At 43.0% G+C, this 25,309-nt stretch overlaps 1 protein-coding gene across 1 annotated transcript in view; it reads right to left on the reverse strand.

The window, feature by feature from the left end:
- Nucleotides 1–15,115: 15,115 nt before the first annotated feature.
- Nucleotides 15,116–25,309, reverse strand: part of impg2a (interphotoreceptor matrix proteoglycan 2a) — a 29,103-nt gene continuing 18,909 nt past the window's right edge. The window contains exons 17-22 of the mRNA XM_079518703.1: nt 23,615–23,825; nt 20,893–21,081; nt 19,042–19,246; nt 18,731–18,810; nt 17,623–17,696; nt 15,116–17,471 (exon numbers count right to left, since the gene is read on the reverse strand). Of these exons, the coding sequence (XP_079374829.1) occupies nt 17,651–17,696; nt 18,731–18,810; nt 19,042–19,246; nt 20,893–21,081; nt 23,615–23,825 (731 nt within the window). The 3' untranslated portion in view covers nt 15,116–17,471; nt 17,623–17,650. The remainder of the gene's footprint in view (nt 17,472–17,622; nt 17,697–18,730; nt 18,811–19,041; nt 19,247–20,892; nt 21,082–23,614; nt 23,826–25,309) is intronic.

Raw genomic sequence — 25,309 nt, forward strand, 5'->3', positions numbered from 1 at the left:
AAGGTCGTCAGGATCGGGAATCGAACCTACAACATGCTGGTGCCCGGACCACTGCCCTAGTCATCCGGGCCACATAACCTTCACTTAAGTTTACCTCACACGATTGTGAAATCATTTGTTGCTTCACTAGGTTGTACAGTGTGGTTTGTGTGGTAGGGTGACTGTGGCTCAGGAGGTAGAGCAGGACGTCCAATGATCCATGGGTCGGCGGTTCGAATCCAGGCTCCTCCTGTCTACATGTCGAAGTGTCCTTGGGCAAGACACTGAACCCCAAATTGCTCCCGATGCGCTGGTTGGTACCTTGCATGGCTTCTGCTGCAATCGGTGTATGAATGGGTGAATGTAATAGCGAATGTAAAGCGCCTTGGATAAAGGCACTATATAAATTTACCATTTGTGCAATTTACTGACAAGTTGGCAATGTAGTGTATCCTGAAAAATAATGTATGTTGGAAGGAACTCCACGGCGCCTCGTCCATCATTTTTGTATCAGTCAGGAGGACATATGTTTTTTGGCTTGCGTTTGTAACGAAAATGTTTCTACATTACTTCTTCTTCTGTCGTATGTCCTGAGACCTTCAGCTCCGTTGCAGCATTACATTACTCAGCAATTGTGAATGCGGGTGATGTAAGCCTTGTCTATATACTCTGCAACTACTACTTGCCAATTTAAATAACACTGTGTTCTCAGTCAATTATAAAAAAAAAGACAAGTAGAACTAGAAATAAGTCCCGTCAGTGTGCATTGCTGGGCTGAGCAGTGCTAATTCTTTTCATCTGCCCTTTAACTATCTTCCACAGAAGGCCCCAAAGATTTTATTGTTGCTCTGAGGCCTTGAAGATCAGCTGATCCCAGGAGGAAGAGAGAGACAAGAGACTGACAGACAGACCCAAAAGCGTCTGCTCCTCATCCGTTACGCAAGACACAGCGGGTAGCCCATTCTCAGATCTGTTCTATGACTTAAATAAAAGGCTGACTGTCTAATATGCATCTTTGCATGTACAAAGTAAGGTCCAGACCGTCATACAGATGTTTTACACAGCCCATCCTTTATTTCCCAATAGAGAAGAGCAACAAATATGGGTGGAGGGTCAACGTTGAGAGGTCTCAGTTTAACCATGTGGTTATTGAACTACAAGAAGTTCTAAGGAAAAGTTGTATAAGTGCAGACATTGTGGTGTGACCAATAGGAATCGGTGACTTGTGGGTGACCAAATGAGTGCTTGTAGCAAAAAAGCAACTTGGATAATGTTAAAACACCCCTTGTGGTCTTTTAGTGGTGATGATAATGATTATGATGAGTCCTCATCCCACCCCATTCGACTGGTATCATGTATTGAATCGGCGAAATCATCCGTTATCAGCACGTTTGAATGGTGCCAAAATGTCCATACTGGCATCCTCACTGTTCAGTATGTCATTATCTGCGATTGTATGATGATGATGATGACGACAACAACTGCTGCCAGTGACTATGAACATGATACTGATGACAATTAACGGCAGAAGAAATGATGAAAAATTAAAAAGGAAGGGGAAAAAAACTCTGTCATTGGTGTTTATAAGGAAGATCATAAACAGGGGCTTTATTAGGAAGACCTACTACTGTCTGCTGTTTGCAGCCAGAACCTGTAGACCTGGCTCTGGTTCAGTTATACATTCCAACCGGTCTCTCAGTCTCACTCTCTCATGAGCAGAGGGCCTCCTCGGGCCTTGCAGGGGCCCCTCTGGCCTGTGTGTCTGGACACTGTCTCTGTCTGCCCCGTCTCCCAGGGCGCTTCCTTTTCCACACATCATTGTTTTTGTGCACACATGCTGCCTGGCCATTCCCGGCGGCATGTCAACAGGCAGGCAGCACGTGCGCTGCACAGAACACAAAGGCGTTAGGGATTGAGACAGGGAGCTAGCCTGGAGCAAACATTGATTTATACGGGTAGAAAGCTTGTGTGTGTGCGTGTGTGTGTGTGCGCGCGCGCGCGCACGCGCGTGTGTGTGTGTGTGTGTGTGTGTGTGTGCGACGTGCGATTGTGTGCGTGTGTGTGTGTGCGTGCGTGCGTGCGTAGAAGGAGCTTCTGGAAGCTGTCGAGACTGAGTAGAGATGACTGTACTGTACCACAGTCAACATTCTAACACTACTGTAAGCCCACCGGGGTAATCAGTAGCAGGAGGTTGGCCTGGAGGTTGATTTGTTTTTTCTCATATTATAACACAATGGCAGTTATTTGGGTTTTGGTTCCTCAACATTGTAGCAAAAAAATAACAAAAGAAATAATTAAGAATAACAAGTAGGTAAAGTATTAAGTATGTATAATAATAGTCCTATTTGAGGTGCTTTGAAGGTGCTGTGTGAATGAGTCGTAGTAGTACAGTATAGTCCACAGTATTCTTCTGACTAGTGAAATAGTGACTAGTGAGCAATACCGGTGTGAAGTTGCCCGAACGACCAAGGCTCCAAGAACAGACAGAAATTGTAGTTTAAGGGTTTTTATTCTCCCCAAACTCCTCCACCAACCTCCAGACAGGTTTCTTCAGTGCAAAGACAACAATTCAGATTCAAGTTCAAAACTAAATACTGGGCAAAAATAGACCAACGAAATAAATACTTAGGCAAAGACAACTGAACAAAACCAAACAGGATGAGAACTCTCTTCCCCTCAGGAATGTTACCTGTGTTAAAGCCATACTCTAAGGTTAAAGCCCACAACCAACTGACTAGCCTGTCCCTGCAGCCTCCCTTAAATAGGAGTGGATCCTACCACAGGACACAGAATCAATTAACAACATTTCTTATACACAAATACCTCCATAAATAATCCATTGTATAAAAGTAACTTAAACATACTAAAGATGTATTACAATTAAACAAATATAAATAAGCATGAAAACTCAATGACAATTACTCAAAGCATAAGAAGAAACACCCCTCTCCTGCACAGCACTTGGCCTATTCCTAATCAAGGGAATTTCCACCAGCAGTTCAGGAGAGACAATACATCAGTGATTACAATTTCAATACGCAAGGTTAAAACATTAGTCCTTTCATATTAAGCAGTTTCATGTGTATTTGTATATAGGGCACGGGTTGTCCCGTGACAACCGGTATCTTGATTTATATGCCTTTTTTATCAGCCACATTTGTGGGCTTCAGCTTAGCTTCACTGTGCAACCGGAGCACCCAGGTTCATACAATTCTGAGACTGCTAGCTATACTGCCAAGTCTTCTAGCATTTTGCAACTTTTCCCTTACCGTTCTGCCTTTACTCTCTCAGAGTTAAATTGACACTGAAGATTTTACTGCGTAGTATGCACAATAACATGCAGGCTCCACCAGGATTCTTTCTTTGACGTTGACTTAATTTTTGAGAATACTGGGAACAATTTGCCTTTATCTCATTCCCATGAGAGATAACAATCATCCCCAATCACTAGTAACACAATAACATTAACAGTCTCCATGGAACAGTTACATTATAAAAACAAAAACACAAGCCACAAGCCACAATTATGGCAATGTCATAAAAGCAGCACAATTAAAATATGTCCTGAAAGGACCGTGCATTCATCATGGGGGAAAGAATGCATTACGGTATTCATTATTCATTATTTGTGTCATAGAGGAAGAAACTTCCAACGCTGAAGGCTGCTATACGCAGCCTTTGAAGAACAATATGAACGAGATCAGTCAGTGTGTTGACCTAAGAGCGAGTGGATGTGGGGATATGTGAGAGGCTTCATTCTAATCTAGGAAGAGCCCATACCTGCCTTGTCCTATCAACAGTTTAGCTTGAGTGTTGATGGAATTGAGGGGGTTCCAAAGAAACAGCCAGTCATGTGAATAACTGTTTCTCTCTGAACACCACTGCAGGGAGTCGTACTGGCGGTAGACTTGGCGGCGGTTAGCTGAGATCATGTTTTTCACACACACTTGACTTAACAGCTCCAAGACAGTAATAAATAATGAGATGTGGTACAAACGATCACACTAACGTCTGCCGGGACGAATGCCCTTTGTTAACCCCTACATTAACAACTTCAACTCGATATACTTAATAATAACTGACTGGGGTCCCCCAGGGATATTTATTTGGACCCTTCTTTTTTCCCCCTCTACACCAAATCTCTTCACCGGAAATAGCTGATCTATAAGCATAAGCATAAGCCTCCGCCTTATATCTTTTGCTGAATGTTTGCCTACAAGCTGTTGATCATATTTAGACATGCCCATTACATGCCAGAGATGCTAGGGTTCATGTAGTGAAATGGAAAATTATTATTATTATTAGATTCGATTATTTGTTTCTCTTTTTTTTTCTAGAGAGACATAACTCCCTGTCGAAGGAGTTTCCACAACAAAACAAGCAATCACCAAAACAGGCAAATCCACGGTGCCAAACATCTGACTGACCCTCACAGATAAATAACTGCGTGCTTACGGCTGCTGCCAAAGAACCTGCTCTGAATCTATCCATGATTAAAGGCACTGACGATAAGAAGTGTTATCGCTGACTGTCCACCCCATCCTACAGCATTGCTATGAAATATTTACAGCTCTAATCTTACAAATCTGTCTGCATGCAAGCAAATTCTTTAATGTCCATGTACTGTACTGTACCTGGCAAAAGAAAAGGCAAAGACAGACAACCAACTTTCCCAATGAACAGCGCACGCCAAGACAACATTAATTTTGTTACTCCGAGCAGTCATCTGAACCGTGGATGCCCTGCACTGCTTGATGACAATACAAGCTGGGTTTGTGGTATAACATAACTCAAACAAACTTGCTTTTTATGAATATACCATGATCACTGAGGTATCCCAAAAAAGATCGATGCTCTTAATGGTTAATGCGGGTGGGGGGTGTGGGAGTGCAGAATGGGAAATCTCTTTTAATTCCAATTGCCATAGAACTGTCTGTGGTTTGCCTTGCAGACTGTGCTGGAGAGCCCCAGGTATCAAAGCGTTCATCCCCCCCCTCCCCCAAAACCCACCACCAGAAGGAGCGTTCACCGAGAACATCTGTGGGGTATAAATCATGGACGGAGAAGGTTACCTCATCAACCACCGGGCCCTCACAGTGACAGGGAGAAGCCCTTGGCAACGGACCCGGACCGAGTGATGGGAATTTAACCATCATAACGTGCAATAAATCGTTTTTAATGGCCAAAACATTGAATTAGCGCAGGGACAATGATTCTGGTGGTTCAGGAGAGAGCTCGAAGGATGTGCATCGCTGCAGCAAGCTATTAACAATATCCCCACCACCACCACCACATGCATAGATGCTGTACAAATAATGTATAAATGTAATTTGTAAATGTATGGCTCTAGTGTACTAGTACTTTGTAATATAGAGGGTATGCGCGTGACATCATCATCAAACCAGGAAGTTATGCAGGAAGGCCTACTGAGTGGCAAAAAACGACTTTCTGGCCTTGACAGCCCATACATCCAAACAGAGCAGTCCTATTATATCTGATTGCATTAAACAACATTAAACAATGTTAAACTCACTTTGCATGTTGCTTTGCCACTCGATTTGCCACTCGATGTGCCATTCACTTTAAGCATGTGCATACTCTCTATACTATACATGTACAAAATGAAAAAAGCAAATGAGTTTACAGTACACCATGCGTCTTATCTCGTCTTCCTCTCTGTGACCTAGTACATCAACTCAGACGCCATAGGCACTGAGGGTGCTTGCAGACAGGATTTGTCTGAATGTCATTGTATCTCTGTCCCTACAAAAGTAGGCCAATCACAGCTCAGCTCACACTGCTACGACGTGCATATACTGTACTGTCTCTGTCTGTAACATAACCACAAGGCCAAGCTCTGTAGCCGTTAGCATTGATCAAGATATACTGTACTGTATTAGCCCAATGTAAATGGATAACGGAACAGTAAAGCTGGGTACTTTGTCATTCACGTGGATGGCAGAATCCATACCACAACTATAATGATAACAGTGGTGAACTTCAACTTCAAAGTACAAGAGGTGTAACCAAAAAAAACTACTTATTATTAAAATACTTATTACTTAATTAATTACACGTACAGTAGGCTGTGACTTCTGTGCCAGGAACATTTTAAGCAGTAAAACCCTCTGTGCCAAGACGTAAAGTTACGTTATTTTTAAGTTTTTCTGACGCACATGGATGTGCCCACGGTAATTTATTCTTTCAATTGTCCCATATCTCTGGCAACTGCACTGCGTTTCTGTTTAACAGGAGGGGCAGATTGTTTAATGGCCAGGGATTCCAAGAGTTTGGGAGTCTGGGAGCGTTTTTGAAAATTGTTCCGCGTGCATGTCTATTATGCTGCACATTCACGTCTGGTGAGTTGAAATATTTTTGTTCAAAACTGGGCATTTGGAAGCGTTTTTAGCAGAACGCCTTGCCTTTTCAGCTGGGAAAAAAACCCCCAATTTGGTGGACAGAGGCTTAACTGTTCGAAAACCTATTTGCCTGGTTTTCAAACCTAAGTGCCTGGAGAAAGCGAGAAACCATGCCATAGCATCTTGTTTTGCATGGAATAGACTTTTCTTATTCTCCTCTAATATGTGCCCTGACTCTGAGTGGTTCAGTGTATAAAGTGCACCCATGGCTCCTGGCACGATGACTTGCAGAAGACAACCTGCACACACAGTCCTATCAAACAATGAACTCACTCTCACCTTTTAATATGCTGCAGCAGCAGCAGCAGCAACAGCGATACACTAGCTGCTGGTGAGGCACGTGCGCCAAAAAGAGAGTAGTAATCCAGCCACGTGCGTTTCTGAATTCTCTCCGCCCTCTCGCATCAAACAGTAACACACAGTGGAGACATTAACAAGGCCACATCAGACTGAGGAGGCAGGTAAATACTTCTAGGGTAGCCAGGAGGAGGAGAAACTGCAGCAAGGGAAAAGAACTAAAGGAGAAGTTCAGTGGAGGAGGTTTTTCACTGTGGAGGAGCTATAGCGAGGGAGGTGGATGTCTGTTCAAGTGTTCATGGAATATAATAGTCAGAGTTGAGCAGATCGATTCCATTTCTTCTTCGAAAGCCGTCAGGTTTATGCCTAGGCCTACTGTTCACAGTAGGCCTAGGCTGTTTCACAGTTCACAGTCACACTAAACCTGCATGGAGCCCTACAAAATAGCAGGGCCAACAGTTTGGAGAGAGCTCAGAGTTGCAGCCCATTGCAGCACATTAAGAGATATAGTTTAGTAAAAAACCTATTATTTTGGTGCCATCCGTTTCAGACGCGGGGCGGCTCGCCGGAATCGGGCCGGCACCCTGGGTGCGTTCCTGTGGGTCTGGAACTCCCCCCGGGGACCCCCACACGGAGTTGCACCACTTAGTTCACACGGGTGTGATTTTTAAACTATATAGTTGAATTGTGAATTTGACTTGCCTGCTACCAGCCATAGAATGCTTTGATTATGTATTGCATATACACATGCAGCCATATCACTGCTTTGCCCTCCTGTGGTAGATCACAGCGGCATTAACAGTTGTAGTGCTGCATGCCTACAGTATGTACGCTACTCACCCAATATATTTAATAGGCTCTATGGCACACAGTACGCCATTTTGGAAAGAACTTAAGTTGGCCCCTTCCTTCACTTCACAGGTGTTACCGATGATACTAATTAAGGCTCTGTTCCATTCTGGTCAAACAAACAAAAGAGTTAGGGTGCTGCTATTGTGCATGTTGGCTTACTGGAAACACTCTGCTACTATACACCAGTGGGTCTCAAAAGTGTCTTTGAGTGGGTTCCAAATGGCCCCATACTGGTGTGTAACTCTGAGTGTATAAATGTACACACTGTACATTTGTACACTCAGAGTTACTATGGGGGTCCTTGAAATTAAAAAGTTTGAGAACCACTGTACAATATGGAACAGAGCCTTAATTAGTATCATCGGTAACACCTGTGAAGGAAGTATAGGGAAGGGGCCCAGAAGTATTGTTCTGTGTGCATATAGCCTTAGCCTATTGCTGCAATTCGGGATCAGCTATGCATGTCCTCAAGTTTCATATTAATGAAACTTTCTGTCAGAATGGGCTGTGTCGAAAAATATTCTCCAAGTTCAGGCAAACTGCAGGACTGAACTATGAAAACTTCCTTTGGTGACAGGTGCGATTGGTGCGAGGTAAGGTAATTAATTATTGGGTGAGTACAAACTGAGCACAATAGCCTAGGCTAGACTATTTTAGGCTATCACAGCCTTTCTGGATCTACCTCCAAGTCCAACCACCAACCATCTTTTACAAAAACAACTCCACAGAGTAAACAACAATAAGAAGTGCAACGATAGTAGAAAGACGTCCTGGTACATTTCGATTTCACATTGCATAGCACACTGTATGGACAGATAGACTAACTGTTCCATAAACAAGTGGTGAAGATTAAGGTTAAGGCTCACTGTCATCTGCTCATAAATCAGCACGCTTTTATTTGACACTGAACAAGTGCCAAAGCTGACACCTGGTAGCCTATATGAACTGCAGACTTATTGAGTTATCCAACGGCACGTTTGCAGGCTCATCAGTAGCCTGATAATTAGGCTACACCACACATTTACAAAGAGACCACGAGAGAGACCCAAAAAATACCTATTACCACTCTTCTAATTTCAAAACCATCCAAGTGGTTGGCCGCAGTTTACTATGAAAACATGCATTTCGTTCGGTTCGTTCGGTTGGTCACACCGTCATGCTCGATCGTGACATCACGTCTCCATATATGGTCACGCCTCGTGATATCACGCCTCGTGACACGTCACACCACCATATATGGCCGTCTCCATATATGAAGATCACGACATCAAACCCTGGATAGCCAAACATGGAGAAGACTGGATCATCACCGAGATCTGCATATATGGAGCTGGCCAGCAACTCTACATCTGACCTCAAACCTCAAACCCTTAGATTTCCATATATGGAGCTGACCTGTTCTGACATTCCATATGTTGATCCTTCCCCACCCATCCTTCCTCTTCGATGTCTCCCTTTTGACTGATACCTGTCCATTCAAACTCTAGACGGGCCCGCCTTAAAGTTATTAGTGCAGCCGCGCCCGGCAGCTGGCGAAAACTAGAGTTCTCAACAGGCTACCCTACCTGGGCCCTCATCAAACCCTGTACACTCAAGACACTGCCCCCGCTGCCACTCCATATATGGAGCTGACCTGTTCTGACATTCCATAATTATGTTGATCTGATCTCATCAAAGCCTTTACACTCAAGAGTCTACACTCCATATATGGCCAGACCTCATCAAACCCTGTACACTCAAGACACTTCCCCCGCTGCCACCCTTAGATCTCCATAGATGGAGCTGACCTGTTCTGACATTCCATATGTTGATCTGACCTTTTCAAAACCTGTATACTCAAGACACGCTCCATATACGGCCAGTACAGAATTCATTCCATATGTTGATCTGACCCCCCTGCCAAAGCGCCAGCGCTCACCCTGCACTCTGCCGTCACCCAGGCAGATGCGCGCTCACTCAGAGCGTCTTATTGGTAAGTATGGTAGAACAGGCCATTACAGCACATGAGAGCAATTAACTTCTTATTCATGGCGCTTCACGCAGTTTGTTCTTACGCTAACATCCATTCCATTTTCTTGGAGAGAGATCGATATAGATATCGTATACACAACGAATTCTAAAATGTTAAAATATTGTGTTCAAATTTACAAGAAAACATTATATGAACAGTGTTTTCATGTAGGCCTACATACGCAAACTCTCTCTCACACACACACACACACACACACACACACACACACACACACACTCACACTCACACTCACACTCACACTCACACACACACACACACGCTACTATTTCTAAAATGTTAAACTCTTGAAAACAATGCTTTAAGTGTGAGGTTATGGTCAACATGACAGCATGTGGGAAATTGTTGGCAAACAGAGACACAGCCCTCTAGTGGCTACACAAAGAACAGACACAAGGGGAAACAATCATTAACACTAACAGAGCCCAGTTGAATCCCATAATTGGCACTACAGGTCAGCTTCATCCGTATGTGGTTGTTATGTGCAATGAATGATGTATTCTGTACTTTGTATTTAGGGTTTCTTCCTGGAGGCTGAAACCTTGACAGTCAAACGTGCCAATGGAAAAATCACACCCCGTGAAGTGAGGGGCGCTCTTGTCGTTGTCGTACATCATCCAATAAAAAATGAATATACTTCATGAATTAATTTGTCAAATTATGTTATTATCTTTTAACCATGATACAATGTTTAAAAATCTTATCTTTTCACCATGATCATGAAAGATGACAACTGAATTTAGGTGACTGGTTAGCCGATTTGCTCGTCTACATATGACGTACATTTTCCCTTCATTGTCAATGGCATTTAATGTTTGTTTCCACAAATTTACGTCATATTTCAGGCACATATGTGACGTAAATTCTCCTGTCATTGTCAATGGCAAAAATGTGAGACGTGACGGGACGAAAAGCTGTATATAGGAGGGGCTAGCGTCCCTCAAAAAACAGTGATATAGTGACATCACAATATCATTCCCTCCCCTAACCCCTCCCCCTTTATCATACAAAAATCACACCTGTGTGAAGTGAGGGGCACTCTTATCACCATACATACATCATCATACATCATCTCATTCCGGCCAATCACAATTTGCGTCCTCACCATCGTCTTCAGTGTTTGTGTTTACACAATGTATGTCTTTACACAAACAAACACTCAAAGCTGGCCATTCATTGTCAATGGCATACAATGTTTGTGTGTGCACAGCCACCAACCCACAAAGCTGGACATAACGCCCCTCAAAAAAAAACAGCACTTTAATTCTACCTATGAAGGCGAATTCTGCCAATGCATTTCAATACGAATGGAGCTGTTTTTGCAGAAATCCGCAAATGCCAGAATCCGCCCTCATAGGTAGAATAAACGTGTGGCCGTAGTACGTAGTAGCGTGCCAAAGTTTGTGCTATTGCACAATGCATTGGCTCTTAAAGTTAAATAATTCATAAACTACAAAACATTTCAAAGTAAAACGTTCCAGCATGTGTGTGCACAGTATAGCTGAATTTAAAAAAGTGTGAATGGAGTTTCTAGTTGAAAGTGCCATTATAGTTTTCTCAAATTTGAAAAGACTATATTTCTAAAAATATGAAACATTTCAAACATTCATTTTCAGGCAAATATGGGTTGTTGGGTTGTTTTCTTACCTTGTTATGATCAAACCAGCTCCATTCTATTAATTATTTTGCTCCGTTGTGCAGTTTAATAGCAAATTAAGAAATAAAAATAGGCTCTCAATGACTTCCATTGTAACGGGGAAACAGCTCTCAAAGTCACTCTTTTAGCACATAAACAAACACAACAAAAGCTGATTCTGACAATATATCACATCATCACATTATAGATATAATTTACAGTACTATAAAGAAACGAACAAGACACTGCACCCAGATTCCCTCCATACATGTGAATTAGTACATGTACATTTCATTTCCATTGGAATTTACATATCTCAGACCAGTCATCGTTTGATATAATGATGTTACCTTCTGTTTCCCACTTTTCATTAAAGATGGAGTGCCGTGATTTTCTTTCTACCCTAAAACATGATCATCAGGTTATAATTATTATGTAAGGAGGAAGAATTTCTTCGAAAACGTGTACAGTATTTGTTAAAATGCCGTTTTTATGTGGACATGCCCACCGGTTCATTAAGTATGCCTGGTTTGCCTGGTGGGTGGTGATCCACCTGAACTGAAGCCGGACCCACAGCTGTATGATAAATAGGAGTGATGTCACTATATCACTGTTTCTTTTCATTGGCACATATGACTGTCAAGGTTTCAGCCTCCAGGAAGAAACCCTAAATACAAAGGGAAGACATCATTGCACATAACAACCACACCAAGGGGTCTAATGAAGTACTGTCACCTCATAATACATGAAAAACTGGAAAACTGTGATTTTTAAAATTATGTTCAAAGTGATTGCGAATCTGTTCCTTCAAACTTTAACCCAGACACTTAATTCACAATTTAAAAATCACACCCCTGTGAAGTGAGGGGCGCTCTTATCATCGTACATCATCATTTGTGGACAGTAACCAAAAGCAGGATGCTTGATGCGCTAGCTAGCGCCCCTCAAAAACAGCTGTGGGTGCGGCTTCAGTTCAGGTGGATCACCACCCACCAGCAAACCAGGCATACTTAATGAACCGGTGGGCGTGTCCACATAAAAACGTGGAACATTTTAAGAAATACTGTACACTTTTTCGAAGAAATTCTTCCTCCTCAAATGGTCAAATGAATATTGTGAATATTGTGATTAATGAATATATTCTGCCTTTTGTATTTTTTCTGTATATATATTAAGAGAAATTAAGATTCTGAGATGTCAATTAATGAATTAATAGATCATTTGCATCCCTAATCTTTACCGTCTTTGGTGTGTGGGCTCTATCTTTTTTGAAGAATGAGAAAGGAACAATGATTGAGAGGGAAGGGACAAATGTCTACAGCCGTTATGTAATTTGGATTTACAGTGATGCATCAAGGTGAGTCACTCGACGTCTTTGCCAGGTTTCGGGGAGGTCCTCAACACATGCTGTTAGAAGCCGTTTTCTGGATATTGTTCAGATAAGGAGTACACAGACATAATCTAGACAGACTGTTGGCTCATATACATTTTCACCTTAGTACTAACAGTACCATACATCAGACGTGCTGAAAACGCAGTCGTGTAAATAGCCTACCTAAGTCTAACTCTGGTCCATAGGCTTCTACTGCTTCTACGATTCTGCCCTGCAGTATAAGGCTATGGGACTTTCGGTTTTAAATCTCAAATCGAAATCAGACCAGCCTCTCCTCTTTAGTGGAAATCTCACGAACGTTTTACCTACTCACCAATACAAAGACGGGTGTGTCAATAGAAAGCCTACTTTCATTAGTGGACGCACTCTGAGCCCCCCACCACACGTTTAAACGGTACTTTTTGGCCAAAAAGGGATTTTGTTTCCACCGGAACAAAAATTCTTTTAGTTATCTACCGATATTGCCCAGAGAACTGCCTCATAGAGAATGTTTTTCCTCCGGTGAAAAAAAATCCCTTCCTGGCCAAAAAGTACCGTTTATACGTGTGGTGGGGGGCTCAGAGTGCGTCCACTAAGGAAAGTAGGCTTTCTAATGACACAACCCGCCTTTGTTTTGGTGAGTAGCAAAAACGTTCTTTTAAAATACGCTAAAGAGGAGAGGCTGGTCTGATTTCGATTTGAGATTTAAAACCGAAAGTCCCATAGCCTTATACTGCAGGGCAGAATCGTAGAAGCAGTAGAAGGCTATGGACCAGAGCTAACCTAAGTCCTACTGGACGCTAAATTTGTCAAAGCCTACAGTATGCTTGCTGCTTTGCAGAAATTCAAAAATATGATGTTAAACCTATTTTAAAACATTAGGAACGGACAAATAATATGACGGCATCCCATTGCAACATTTGTGAGGCAGCGTTATGGACTTTGTAGCATTCAAAGATTGTGGAAGTGTTGTCTGGCTTGAGAGACATGGGCATAACTTGTGCGGACAGGAGGTTGGCATAGTAGGCAGGGTCTGGAGCAGGAGTCAGATGGTTCTACATGAACAAACTTCCAAGGGACCTCATTTCACATGTGATGAGGATGTCCAGGAGTAGGCTATTAAACACATTTTGACCTGAGATCAGATTCTAAAAATGTCTTCTAAATCTGAAAAAGCTATGTTTCTATGTCAGTCGTTCTTCGATTTTTCAAAAAATAGCAGATCTACAAGCTCATAGCGCGCCACCGAGTGGCACGCTACGAGCTTGTAGGTCTGCTATTTTTCAACAGCTAAAGCATAACATAATGCTAACACCAAAAGGGGTTCCCGCCCAAAATGGGTTAAACACATTTTTTACAGTGTGGCTCTGTAGGAGGCAAGCCATGATCTAGAAAAGCGTCTTTGAGTCTGTCCGTCTCGGGCAAATCTGGCAAACTGCTGGACAGCGCCAAATGTCTTGTGCAGAATGCCAGTAAGCCAAGGAGGTATACCTCCACACATTGCCTTCCCAGATATGTTTTCAATTCTTTTGATTTAGACCTGCGGCCCGATTCTAAAAACGCCTTCTATAAATCCTAGAAAAGATATTCACCAGCTTCTGTAGCAGATTGGAACATGAAATAAAAATCAAAGGGAATCTACCAACGCGCCTCAAGCCTGGACTTTAGAACAAAGGGAATCTATACCAACGCGCCTCAAGCCTGACTCTCTGATGAAGACCGCAGGGTCGAAACGTTTTCTTGTATACTAGCACCTAATAAAAGACTTATACGTCCGTGCTGCTCCAGTGTCCTCTCCTCCTCGTGAAATAAAAATAATTTCAGAGCTCAGACCTTTGGCATTTACTGAAAATTACTTTCATCTGCCATAATGTTCAATAAACACCAGTTTTTCTTTTTTTTAAATCAATACAAACTGAAAGACAGACATCCAGAGATTTGTGGAATTTATATTGATTTGTTTATTTTTCAGTAATAGCCAAATGTGTAAGTCAAATGATTTGTGTCTCAATCTACTGCAGAGTAAAAATAAATAAAATAATCTACTAGAGGCAAAGAAATTAATTAATACATTTTAGGAGACCATTTAGGATTTGTGAACCTCTACTGTCTACTGTCCAATAAGGATGGACTATCTGATGCCAACATTTCACACAAAGGCTCATGGGACACTGGAAACAGGTGGATACTACTGAGCAGGTCACACACGATCCATGATGCACAGATAGCAGCACCAACTCCAGGGAGTGAAGGACAGTCAACGAGAGAGAAAGGGAGCGAGTGAACGAGAGAGATGTTATGGGGTTCAGGATTCTACAGTGTGATGTGTGACGCAGGCTGATTAGTGGTAGACACCTTTAGAAACTGTCTTGGTCACAAGCTAGCCTAATCCATTCTTGTTAAAGCTAATCTGCTTTTTGGATTAGGTTCAAATCGCTAAACTCCTGGCCTAAATACCACTTGCTCAGAGAAATCCACTACACATTTTCCCACTTTCACCCCAAGCATTCTTGGCAAATGGCAACAAGACATTTCATATAAAACATATTTTATTATTTTATAGTGTCAACTCTTTATTTAGTCAGAATAATGGACAGCTGTATGTTATTATAACACTGTTATAATAACAAAACAGGACATCAGTAAAAAATAAATCTTTATATATATGGAAACTACAATTCTCTCTAAGATGAAAGAGTTTACAAGTCAACCAACAGTATTTACATGACAGTATGTAACAATTAGCTATTTGTCCAGCTGACAGGTGGAGAATGACAAAAAGATGAATGTGGGCATGAAAAAGAATGCATATAAAAATAAAACCAAATACACAGATTGCAAAGGCATGACACTGTCAAAAGAACTCTGCTCCAGCCAGAGTGACTTCTGCATTTCCCTTGCGTAGAGAGCCATAAAAGATGAACACGAGGGATGAGAAGCGTGTAAACAAGAATCTAGTGCAAACTCTATGTCTGCTTCTGACCTGCTAGGAACGCCCATAGTCACACTGGCAGACGGCAAAACGGAAACCTACGACTCATAATAAGCTGCAGCTGCGAGGACCCGCTCAAGAGATGAACGGGGTCAAGCGCAACAAGTCCCACAGAGGTATTCAAGTGAATATACCAAAGAAAACATTGGAATGACACTGTCAAAAGCTTTCAGGTTGAGAAGCAGGGTGGTGGCCAAATAAGTAGTTCAAGTGCATTGTTTGAGTTGCAGGTAATACCAAAGGTTTTCGTTGATGTTTTTGTTCGGTTTGAAAGGACATGCTTGAGGGTTGCTCATCCAAACACCACTTGTTAATCAGTTTACATTTTCAGATTTTCCGTTCCATTTAAAATGTTTTCGATTGCATTACATCTAAAAATCACTGGCCTGCTCGCCCTCAGACTTTTCCATGCTAAATGTGTTTTCACTCATATCTGGATCTCTGTTCTAAACACGGCTCGTGCTCTTTCCTTCTCCCACAGCCACCCTGTATTCTTGCTCTCTCGTGTCTGCCTCATCAATAATTTGCAAACATGCTTTTTTTCCATCAGCTGCTTTAGTTGATTTTCCACGTTCTCCCAAATGTTAGTCTCTGCCAATTCTCTCGCCGCCAACTCCTACGTGTGCACAGATGAGCACGTCTCTTTTGATAGATCGCCAGACGCTTCTCTTCACCTGACAGTGAGGAGTTTCGTCAGAAGGACGTAACGCTATACCTTCCAGTTCCACGCCCAGCTGAACAGGCTGAACAGACCAACGCGTACAGGTCGCTAGTGCAGCAACAGTGATCGTTCTCTCCTGCTAGCTTCCCACTCGGCGAGAATGCAGCCAATTGTGTTCGTAGGAGCACCCAGCCCTGAAACCTTCATCTTTGTTTTTAACGGAATGAACCTCAGCAAAGCAGAGGGGTTGTTTTATAGTAGAACATCAGGTGTAAAGCCACCCTGTCATTCTTCTGCCTATGAACAGTTGCATGTACATTGATACTTATACTGCGTATAATCATACAATGTAAAATGTTATTTGGCCACCATAGTGCAGCACACTAATGTACCTAAACATGATAGAAATGGTGTCCATAAAGCTTTGTAAAATGTCATTGCGCTAGCTAGACCTACTGTATTTTTTTAACCAGCAATGTAACTGAATATAGCACCATTGACTACAAGTAAAAGCAGCAGTGTGCCAGTGTTAGCAGGTTGGTCGAGATGCCATGTGAAGATGCAAAGATGTCCTACAAGAGACTTGGTCCAACTGTGTCACTCAAACAAAACAACAGATTTCTAAGCGATAAACATGACAGTTGACACATAGTGACACAAGCACTTATTGTTCGGAAATCAGTTATTTGTGAAAATGAGCGAGCAAAGCATTAGGCATGGAGCACTAGAGTGGACACTACATAAATGGAAACAACACATATATCGCAAATATTATGTTCTATCTTCTTGCTTCTTAGAATGAACAGATATGTTGTGAAAGTATCACGCCTAATATAGTTTTAGAGAGACAGCATTGTGATTTGTCAACATTTCAAGTAATGAATGTGAGGAGAGTCTGCTCCTTCCTAAAGAGTAAAGTCCCAGTGGATGAGCAGCAAAAGATGTCCCTTAACATCACACTCATTTTAGCACAGCTCACCCAGACAAGAGAAGGCACAGGGAAGGAGGAAGCAACGGGACAGGATGAGAGCCCACATGGTGGCAGACAGGATGAAGGGCATCGGCTCGGGCGACAGGAATATTCATGGAGGCAAATGGGGGGCTAAATAGGTAACCCTTGCTAAAATGACCATGTCCATCTTCTTCAACATTGCAGTGCAAGCTTTGCCTGCAATGGGGTTGGCCAGGAAAGTCTTGACAGGAAGCTGCAGTTTTGTCATATAAAGGCATGTTTCTGTTCAGGGGGAGAGAGAGAGGAGTCAGTATATTGAGAACAGCTTGATATAAATATATGACAGGTGTTATAACTTTTTGCAGAATACCCTGGGCTGTGACATACACATCCATAACATAAGATCACCATAGCTACTAGAAGGAAGTATTACCTTGCTGCACACAGACTAAAACTCAGTTTCATGTCTGCGATGTTGAGGGGCCCTCATTGCGAGTATCCAGGACACTGTAACAGACACATACAAATTAATCTATTAAATCTATCAACACAGACAGAAGAGATTTGGCATCGCTGTGGCATGCAAATCAATCTAATGCCACAACGCCACAATACTACATTTGATCACTTTAGACCAGTGATTTTCAACCATTTTCATATCAACTTATCAAGGTCCATCCATCATTTATTGGGCATTTGAGCCACGGACCACCATTTGACGAGATTTAGCCCAAAACTACAGAATAGTTTGTTGTCGTTGGATAGGATTTTGTCCACAATCCCATGCTGTATTGATGTGGTATCATAGGAGAGATAACAGGCAAACGTTGATCAAAATAGCCTTTTTTCTGCATTACTTAATTTAAAAAAAAATCACACCCGTGTGAACTGAGTGGTGCAAACCCCCCCCCCCTCTCTGTCTCTCATTAGCAGGCAACAGTGCAGCACTATCTCTCTCTCTCTGTTAGAGGTAGGTGAACGGACACATAGGTAGGTTAACACGGACATTGCTGTTCCTTGGAGTGGTTGCACCACTCCAAAAAAAGTCTACATAATTAGAGAATGTAGATGTTTAACAATAATTTAACTCTTGAGAGCGTAAAATGAGCGTACCTTTGGTTACCAACTCTCCATCATTTAGTTGCTTTAGACTATGCAGAAATAAGCCCAACTAGTTCATGCTGGGACATCTTCTGCTAGGCAACACGTAATGAGTCACAACTGATTATGCTGACACACGGTACAGTTAATGCCAGGCTGTGGGCAGACAAGAGTGGAGTATCTGTGTATTGTAAGCGCTCCCGTCACACTCGGGCCTTGAATATGGTTTAAGGAATCAGATATCTGTCTTCCCACTGCCTTGGGATTGGTACTTTTCTGTTAACCCCTAACCCTACCTCCAATTCGTTACTAATTACAGTCTCTCCCGTCACTCAAACTCACATTTATTTTACATAGCCTCATTTAGTATATGTTGTTGCGGTTACCATACGTACCCACGTCCAAACCCACGTCCCACAAAGAAGAAGAGGAAGACTCACGCTTGATGCTGCCGCACAAAGTCTGCAAACTGCCGGTCCTTAGCGTACAGCTCAACGATGCGAATCCGGTCTTGGATTTCCTGCAGAGCCACGTGAAATAAACCAGGAGAGAGAATGTCACATCAGAGAAAAAAATACAAAGTATCCATTAAAACTAGACACTTTCATTCACAGGAATGTTGGCATACGATGAAAGCTTGGCTAAATGTGGAATATTGGGCTGGTCAGGAGGACATGACCTCCATTCCAGATGTGCGGCAATCAGCATGCAAATATTAGTGCACAAACAAACACGCACATCCACGACGTACCTCCTTTGTCAGCTCAGTGTTCTCATAGATGTGTCGTATCTCTTCACTGCCGAAGTCAGTGGAGGTGGCCTCGCCGCTGGCACTGCTGTAGACGGGGGCCTCGGGGTAACGCCGGTAGTAGTGGCTATATCCCGTGGTGGCTTCACTCTCGTACATGGGGTTGTACTTGGTTGCCCTCTCCAGAGACGGGTCACTTTCAGCTCGTCTACACAGGAGGAACACCAACCAGATTTGGAACATTGAGTGAGAGTGGAAGAACAGAGCGGTGTAGCTACATCTAGCAAACAATTGGTATAATTGACGGCCAAGAAATTCGGCAAAATTAAAGAAGCGGGAGGGGAAGATTCAAGATAGACCATTAGGGTATCCACAGTCGGACAGAAGGCATTTAGCGCATGCTTTCCTTTATCAAACTCAGAATATTCCCTCTGCTTAAGTCTTGATGTCAGGAAATCTATTGTAGGTGTTTAGAGATAGAGCAACGTAATATACGATGGTTACTTGGCGCCGTCTCTAAACGTAACTCTTCTCCGTGATAGGTTGTTCTCGGAGCCCAGCCAGACACAGACAGAAACACACTAGTCCAGGGCTACTCAACTTAAAGTGGCTCAGGGGCCACTCAATGTCAGATACAGAGACAAGTTAACACACAGTAAAAAGCCACATTTCCATCTATAATAAGGCCAAACCTCAATGAACAAAAATGTTGTGATCAATGATGAAGTTACAAAATGAGTCTTCATTCTAGTCTAAGTTAGCGGCCAAACTGTGTGTGTGTGTGTGTGTGTGTGTGTGTGTGTGTATGTGTGCGCGCGCATGCATGCTGAAAGAGAGCAGGAGCATATTAGGACAAGAGGGAGAGGAGAAGAAAGAGTATGAGTGAGACAGTGGGTTCGGGTGTGGGTGGGTTAAGTCTTTTGAGATATTATGTGGGTAGGAGATGGTGCTGTGGCTATTTTGGCTGACTATCCAAGCGTGCAGTCACAGGATGTGTCTCGGTTAATGCTGCCTCCCCGTTTCCTAAGAAAATAGACCAGACTCCATGGCTTTAATCTAAAGCTGTCTGAGGGGAGCAGAGAAACTGCAGAGACACCAGTGAACTCACAAATATTACCGTTGATTACGGCAATGAAAATGACACTTTACCATTACACAGTGCTTATTCAATAATTTGTCAGCAGAGGGAGAAAAAAAATGATTTATTGATCTCAGGTTTGTTATTTAGACGTGCAGCTAGGAATCTTCGATATTGGCTTTTTTTGACGATATCCAATTTCCAATATTGTCCAACTCATAATTTCCAATTCCGATATCAACTAATACCGAAATAGCTATAATACCAATATAGTATGTAGTTCAGACCTCATAAAATAGCATGCATAAAGAACTGATATTGTCCGATCTGCTGATAATATCGGACATCCCTACTTGCAAGTGCAACTGTCGGACAAAGTCTCTTGACTTAAAAATTAAACTCCTGAACACACCTCTTACTTAAAACACACTTACATTTTGCCGCGTTGGCAATTTCAGATTTATTACAAATATGGATGAGAAGAATGCAATATATCATTTTGGCTTGATCTGAACTATATCATTAACAGTGTGTTAAATTTTAGTACAATTTTAGATTCACAATGGAACGCAAGAGCGATAAGTCATTGCGATAGCTTGTGAATCGGCTATTTTCACAATTGTATAAAATAATGCTCAGTGTAGTTGACTATAACATTTTGAATTTAGCTATTCGAATATTTTCATGTTGACTCTAAATAAATATTCCAATATTCCAAAAAGTAATCGGTAGATTAGAATAATCTCGTAGAAAATAATTGATAGTTGTGTTCTCACCGTATGGGGTCTTCGTCCTCGTCCTTTTCATACTGATCCCGCAGCGTCCTGGCCAGGAAGAAGATGACTCCGGAGGCCACCAGCAAGAAGCCGGCGACGGAGGCGATGGCGATGCCGACCACCAGAGGCTCCGATACGTACTCCTCACAGTGCTCTCCTCTGTACCACCAGTTCTCTCCGACGCGACACCTACAACCACAAAGGACAAACTGTCAGAACAACACACACACACACACACACACACACACACACACACACACACACCGAACCAAAGACATACCCAGCTACGCTCCTCCAAGTGGACGCTTTTTAAATACTTGGGACGTGCAGAGAGTGTTAGAGGGGCAGGGGCTGGAATCCCGTTAAGAGGGCACTTTTGGACAAAAATAGCGAAAATAGCAGATCTACAAGCTCACAACGCGTCGCACTGCGACGCGTTGAGAGCTTGTAGATCAGCTATTTTCGGGGCGCAACCCAGCACTCTTTAGCTATAGAGATGTGGTGTACGACATGGATTTCTAAACAAATTTGCTCAGCGCAAAATATACTGTGTTCACGTTCAGGAGTGGCATTTGCATTTCTTTCACCATATTAAATGCTGCATTCGTGCTCTGGAGAGGGTAGTTGTTTTACAGACGGGTAAAAAGGGCAGGGGCTGAAGCCCCCTTTGATGTCTATGTGTGCACGTCCCTGCTTCAGTCCTTAGTTGTACTCATTGCGATGTGTTGAGAGCTTGCAGATCAGCTAAGAGAAGTACAGAGCCATAATTACTTCACTAAGTGCAGTATAGACTAGGGTTTAAGTGGTTAATATAACTCAGGACAATTACGTACATCCACACTGATGCATAAGGCCATCACGATGTGACGATGGGAGGAATGCGATTGGTTCTCCTTAGAGAACATGGTGACGGAATAGCAGCTTATCTGTTTTATTGAGGATTTAATTTGTATATAATGTTGAATAATTATGTTGTTATTTAACATATTTGTGTGATTTTATACAGCTGCGGAAATACAATAACGTAGCTCTTTAATATGGCAATAATTTCCATTTAAAAGAGCAAAGATGGCCAGATGGCTAGACACAGAGCTGATGAAAGGTCAAGGATCTGACCCAGCCGGTCTATCACTAGTGATGTGCTCTTGATCTGTTCTAGACCGTATTCCTCCTCACCGAAGGGCTTTAAGCAACTAGTCAACTAGTAAATCCACTAGTCGACCTTGTTGGTACTAGTTGACCTTGTTGGTACTAGTTGACTAGTTGATAAGAAAAAAAAGGTATTTTTTTCTTGTTTTTTCCCGTTTTTGTAGGCCTCAAGATCAGCTAGAATGCTATATTATAGTCACCAATGTACACAGTTTTTAAATGTACAAATATTATTAAAAAAATCACACCTGTGTGAACTGAGTCTCTCATTAGCAGGCAACAGTGCAGCACTATCTCTCTCTCTCTGTTTCTGGCACAACAGCGCCACTTTTGCCCCTACTGGTACTCATAGTCACAGTCACATAGGTAGGTTAACATGGACATTGCTGTTCCTTGGAGTGGTTTTTACATAATAGGTAGTTAAACAACTTGCCGACTAGTAAACTAGGCAACTAGTCAACTAGTAAAAATCACTAGAAGTGAAAGCCCTTCCATGCAAATAAGGGCGAATTCCTGCAGTATTATTTTACCTGTATAATACCAACTCCATCTATCGTTGCCCTGGATGAGAGCTAAATGCACGGAAAGGTGAAGTTCATGTTGTGCAAATGTTTATTTCCTGTATCCATGGCGAGTGTTAACTCCTTTGAGTTGGACAACGTGAGGTAAACAAGCCATGCAAGCAGCATCTGGCTGTGCCTGTTTGTTTTTAATGTTGTTGTGGGTGTGAAGCAGAGGTCCAACGCTCATCTTACTTGGAACACTGCACTGTTTGTGCGTCTGTTCATAATCACGCTGCTCCACATACGATAGCCTGAGGAGAACCGTAACAACTGTATATTCTCTCGCCGATACGCTCCACTGACACACAGCAACACATTCACCAACAACAACGTGCATTATGGGAAAACATTCGGAGAAATATCCAGACAGGCACATGAATTCACACGTGTACTGTCTCCCACACACACACACACACACACCAGATCCAAGTCAAAGTCTGTTTGGAGATCGGTTTTAGCATTTTGTTCAACTTCATTGAAGTGTACTACAGTACAAAATAATGCTGTTTGTTGTGTCACATGGTACAACGTACAAATACGACGAGACTTGACCTGATCAAATAGATGTAAACGTTGTCAGATTGCCCAATAAAGAAAGTATTTTTGTACCTATGGTGTCACCACCAGCTCTATCCATCATCTACAAATACGAGTACCACAACATTCCCATAAACTTTCTAGTCATTTTGGTACACTTTATTGTGACTAAATTCTCCTGCCAATGTTAACCGCAAAGGGCTTGCACAGGCGTGGGTGTGGCGCACACGCACGCCACACCACACCACACCACACCACACCACACCACACCACACCACGCCACGCCACGCGCACGCCACGCCACACCACACCACACCACACCACACCACACCACACCACACCACACCACACCACACCACACCACACCACGCCACACCACGCCACACCACACCACACCACACCACACCACACCACACCACACCACACCACACGTGCACGCAACCTGTCAGCTCAGTACGCGTGCGTGAACCCACCTGCAGATGGCTCCCTGGCCAGGGATGATGTCACACTTGCCATCGTTCTGGCAGAAGTCAGTCTTCAGCTCACAGATGCTCTGACAAGGCAGGCCGTCCACGCTGAAGTAGCCGGCGTTGCACACACACTCTGCCTCGCCCGACCACCTGTTGGGCTTACACTTGGCATACTCGTTACATGCCTGGAACTTGCAGGGGTCCGCCTGGTCACCTGCAAACAGGAGTGGAGACCACAAGTTTGTTAAGTATGTAATTGCAATACAATGTATTACCGCATGTTTTAATTGACAAATACAATCATTGATCCCATCTGTCTATGAATAACATGAGTATTATACATGATGTCATCTCTATTGCATTGGTGACAAAATAATCACACCCAGTGTGAAGTGCCTTTGTTGATGAGTTCTTTTTTTCCCATTGAGCTATTAATTAGAGGAACAATGCTGAATCCCTTTGCCCTCATTTTTCAATAGGCTGCTAAACAGTGTCGCTTGAAGCAAATCACACCCAGGTGTTGGAAGTAATCGCTGCGAGTATAACAGGGAGGCCAATGTCATGGCTGACAGGGTTCGCCCAAAGCAGACACTGAGACAGGGAAGTCTATAATGTACATCATGTGTCGTCTGTCTGTGTTGTGCATCACGCATGATCGTTCGCACTTTGCTTTCCTAATGTGTGTGCGTGCATTTATAAGTGGCGCACACGCGCAGCGCCGGCCAGTGACTTGTGTGCATTTTTGTGCGTGCCTTTGTAAGTGCCACGTGTGTGAGTGCCATGCTGTGCCGTCCTGTTTGTGTTGTAATCAGTAGCAGGTTTGTGTTGCAATCAGTTGCAGGTGATCATGCTACATGGAGACATACTGTACACACAAACATACATAGGCCTACACACACATACATACAGAGTCAGTCGTTGAAGCAGCTGGCACCATTTAAAAACACAGACAGACATATTTACATGCATGTGCGCACGCGCACACACACCCCTCCTCACTGTATGTATTGTACATGTTAGTACTTACATGATGTTATTCAGCATTATGATTTAGCTGTGACTAGTTTAGACAGATTATGACGTACAGGTGTAATCGTAAGCACCACGATGATGATGATTCATCGGCTCAAGCGAACTTCGCAACGTTCGACGCAGCAACTCGCTCGCTTTAGCTCGCTCGGTGGCGTCTCTCGTGGCTCGAGTTTGCGTGGGCCGGCGGCCCTCCGTCGCGGTCTAAAACTATAGGGCGAAGGTCCCTCCCTTCGTGGTGCAGAAAACTGTGTCGTGGCTGACGAATGTTGAAGCCGCCCTACCCTACTGGCTAAAGCTGGTACTGCAGGCGGGCGAAGTACAAGCAAAAGAGCGCGCAGCTGAGGTTTAAGCGCTCGTTCATGAATCGATTCAGGCGCGTTCATGGAGGTTAGCATTCCGCTTTTCAAGAAAAATGCGGAAGCAGAGAGTTCTTCCGGGTGTTTCAAACGCCAGCAAGAAACGTCCATTGAAATTAATAGCTGGGGGCGGGGCAGTCCGCCCTCTAGTTTACAAATAACTCTATGGGGCCGCTTGTCCTCAACAACAGACTGATACATTGCTACGGATGCAGAAGCATATAAGAAGCACTTTTTAAACATCAATACGTTATGTAAAATATAACTGATTTTGTACACAAGCAGCCATGTAATAAGCATACATATGAAT

This window comes from Electrona antarctica, assembly GCF_951216825.1.
Source record: "Electrona antarctica genome assembly, chromosome: 13".
Classification (NCBI taxonomy): Eukaryota; Metazoa; Chordata; class Actinopteri; order Myctophiformes; family Myctophidae; genus Electrona; species Electrona antarctica.